Raw genomic sequence first — 1,262 nt, 5'->3', positions numbered from 1 at the left:
TATTATCTCACATGCATGCTGCGTGATGCTGTTATTATCTCACATTATCTCACCCCTGCGTCTGTGTTTGTTTCAGAGTGTAGCTGAACTGGAGCAGAAGTGGCAGAATGAAGCAGAAGAAGCTCAGCAGGGCAAACTGGAGAACAACTCTCCCTTCTTCCACGACTATCACTTCTTTGAGGTCAGTAATGTGAGACATATGATCGTTATCCTTGTGAAAAGAAGTACACTAGGCATAGTTTTAAAAAGAGCACTTACTATGGAATAATATACTTTAAAAGTGTGAACTGAATGTAATGTTTTTAGACACTTAATTGCATGTTGAAAATGTATTATAGTTGAAATGTATATTAAATGCAATTAGCTGAACTGTAGAGTGCTTTTGACTTAAGTTCATCTTTACATGTAATTTCATAATTCGATTGTCTTTGAAATATGGTGCTGACTAAAATATGCTTTAATGTCATTTCTATTTAAATATATTCGAAATCACACATTTGTAATGAAGTTGCAATTTCGTGCAATTAAAACATTAACATTAAATGAAATATCAGAAGCTAAAGTTAAAATGATAATCAAGTACTTTACATGTGCTTCAGTATGTTAGTCAGCACATCAAAATAAGTGACAAAATATTAAAACAATTATTTAAAATGTACTTTAAAGTAAAACTTTATTTACACTTTTTAAAAGTGTACTTAAGTGTGTTAAGAAATAGTCATGAATGTCTCTCACTTAAGTGGCCTTTTATTTAGTTTTTAATTTTTTTTATTAGCAATTACAGCTTTCAAAAATGTACTTCTAAGATTTAAAGTACCCTACAAGTGCACGTTCAGTACAGTTAAGTGCACTTCGAGGTACCTGGGAGAATACTATGGTATTTCCGTGTCTAAGTGTTTTGTTAATGTTCGATTGCCATAATTAGCTGAAAATTCACCTTTACAAATCCACCTTGCTAGAAGAGCATATAATACTTCCAAAATAACATCTGTTCTTAGGCAACATGCAACAAGAGTTTCCAGTGCGTTCTTAACGTTACTTGCTTCCACTCTATTGTGTTTTGATTGTTTTATCAAAGATTGATTCTTTTGGTTTGTCTTGTGGCCCACAGAACAAAATGAAGGAGCTGGAGCTTCTGTGTTCACTGAAGGAGGTTCCTCTGGACGGCGCAGATCCAGAAAACGCTGTGATGGCTTTAAGGTATGATGTGAAACACATTACGGCTTCCTATAGTGCAGCTAAATTGATCACAAAGCATTTGG

General features: G+C 33.9%; 1 protein-coding gene across 1 annotated transcript in view; it reads left to right on the top strand.

Annotated features, from left to right (window-relative positions):
* The window catches only part of LOC107550171 (probable E3 ubiquitin-protein ligase HECTD4), a 112,965-nt gene that overhangs the window by 44,515 nt on the left and 67,188 nt on the right, over window positions 1-1,262 (top strand). Inside the window, exons 24-25 of the mRNA XM_016231408.1 lie at window positions 77-181; window positions 1,112-1,207. Of these exons, the coding sequence (XP_016086894.1) occupies window positions 77-181; window positions 1,112-1,207 (201 nt within the window). The remainder of the gene's footprint in view (window positions 1-76; window positions 182-1,111; window positions 1,208-1,262) is intronic.

This window comes from Sinocyclocheilus grahami, unplaced genomic scaffold (genome assembly GCF_001515645.1).
Source record: "Sinocyclocheilus grahami isolate Dianchi unplaced genomic scaffold, SAMN03320097.WGS_v1.1 scaffold390.1, whole genome shotgun sequence".
NCBI classification, from domain to species: Eukaryota; Metazoa; Chordata; class Actinopteri; order Cypriniformes; family Cyprinidae; genus Sinocyclocheilus; species Sinocyclocheilus grahami.
Note: the sequence above shows the minus strand (reverse complement) of the source record. Positions and strands in the feature narration are given on the sequence as shown.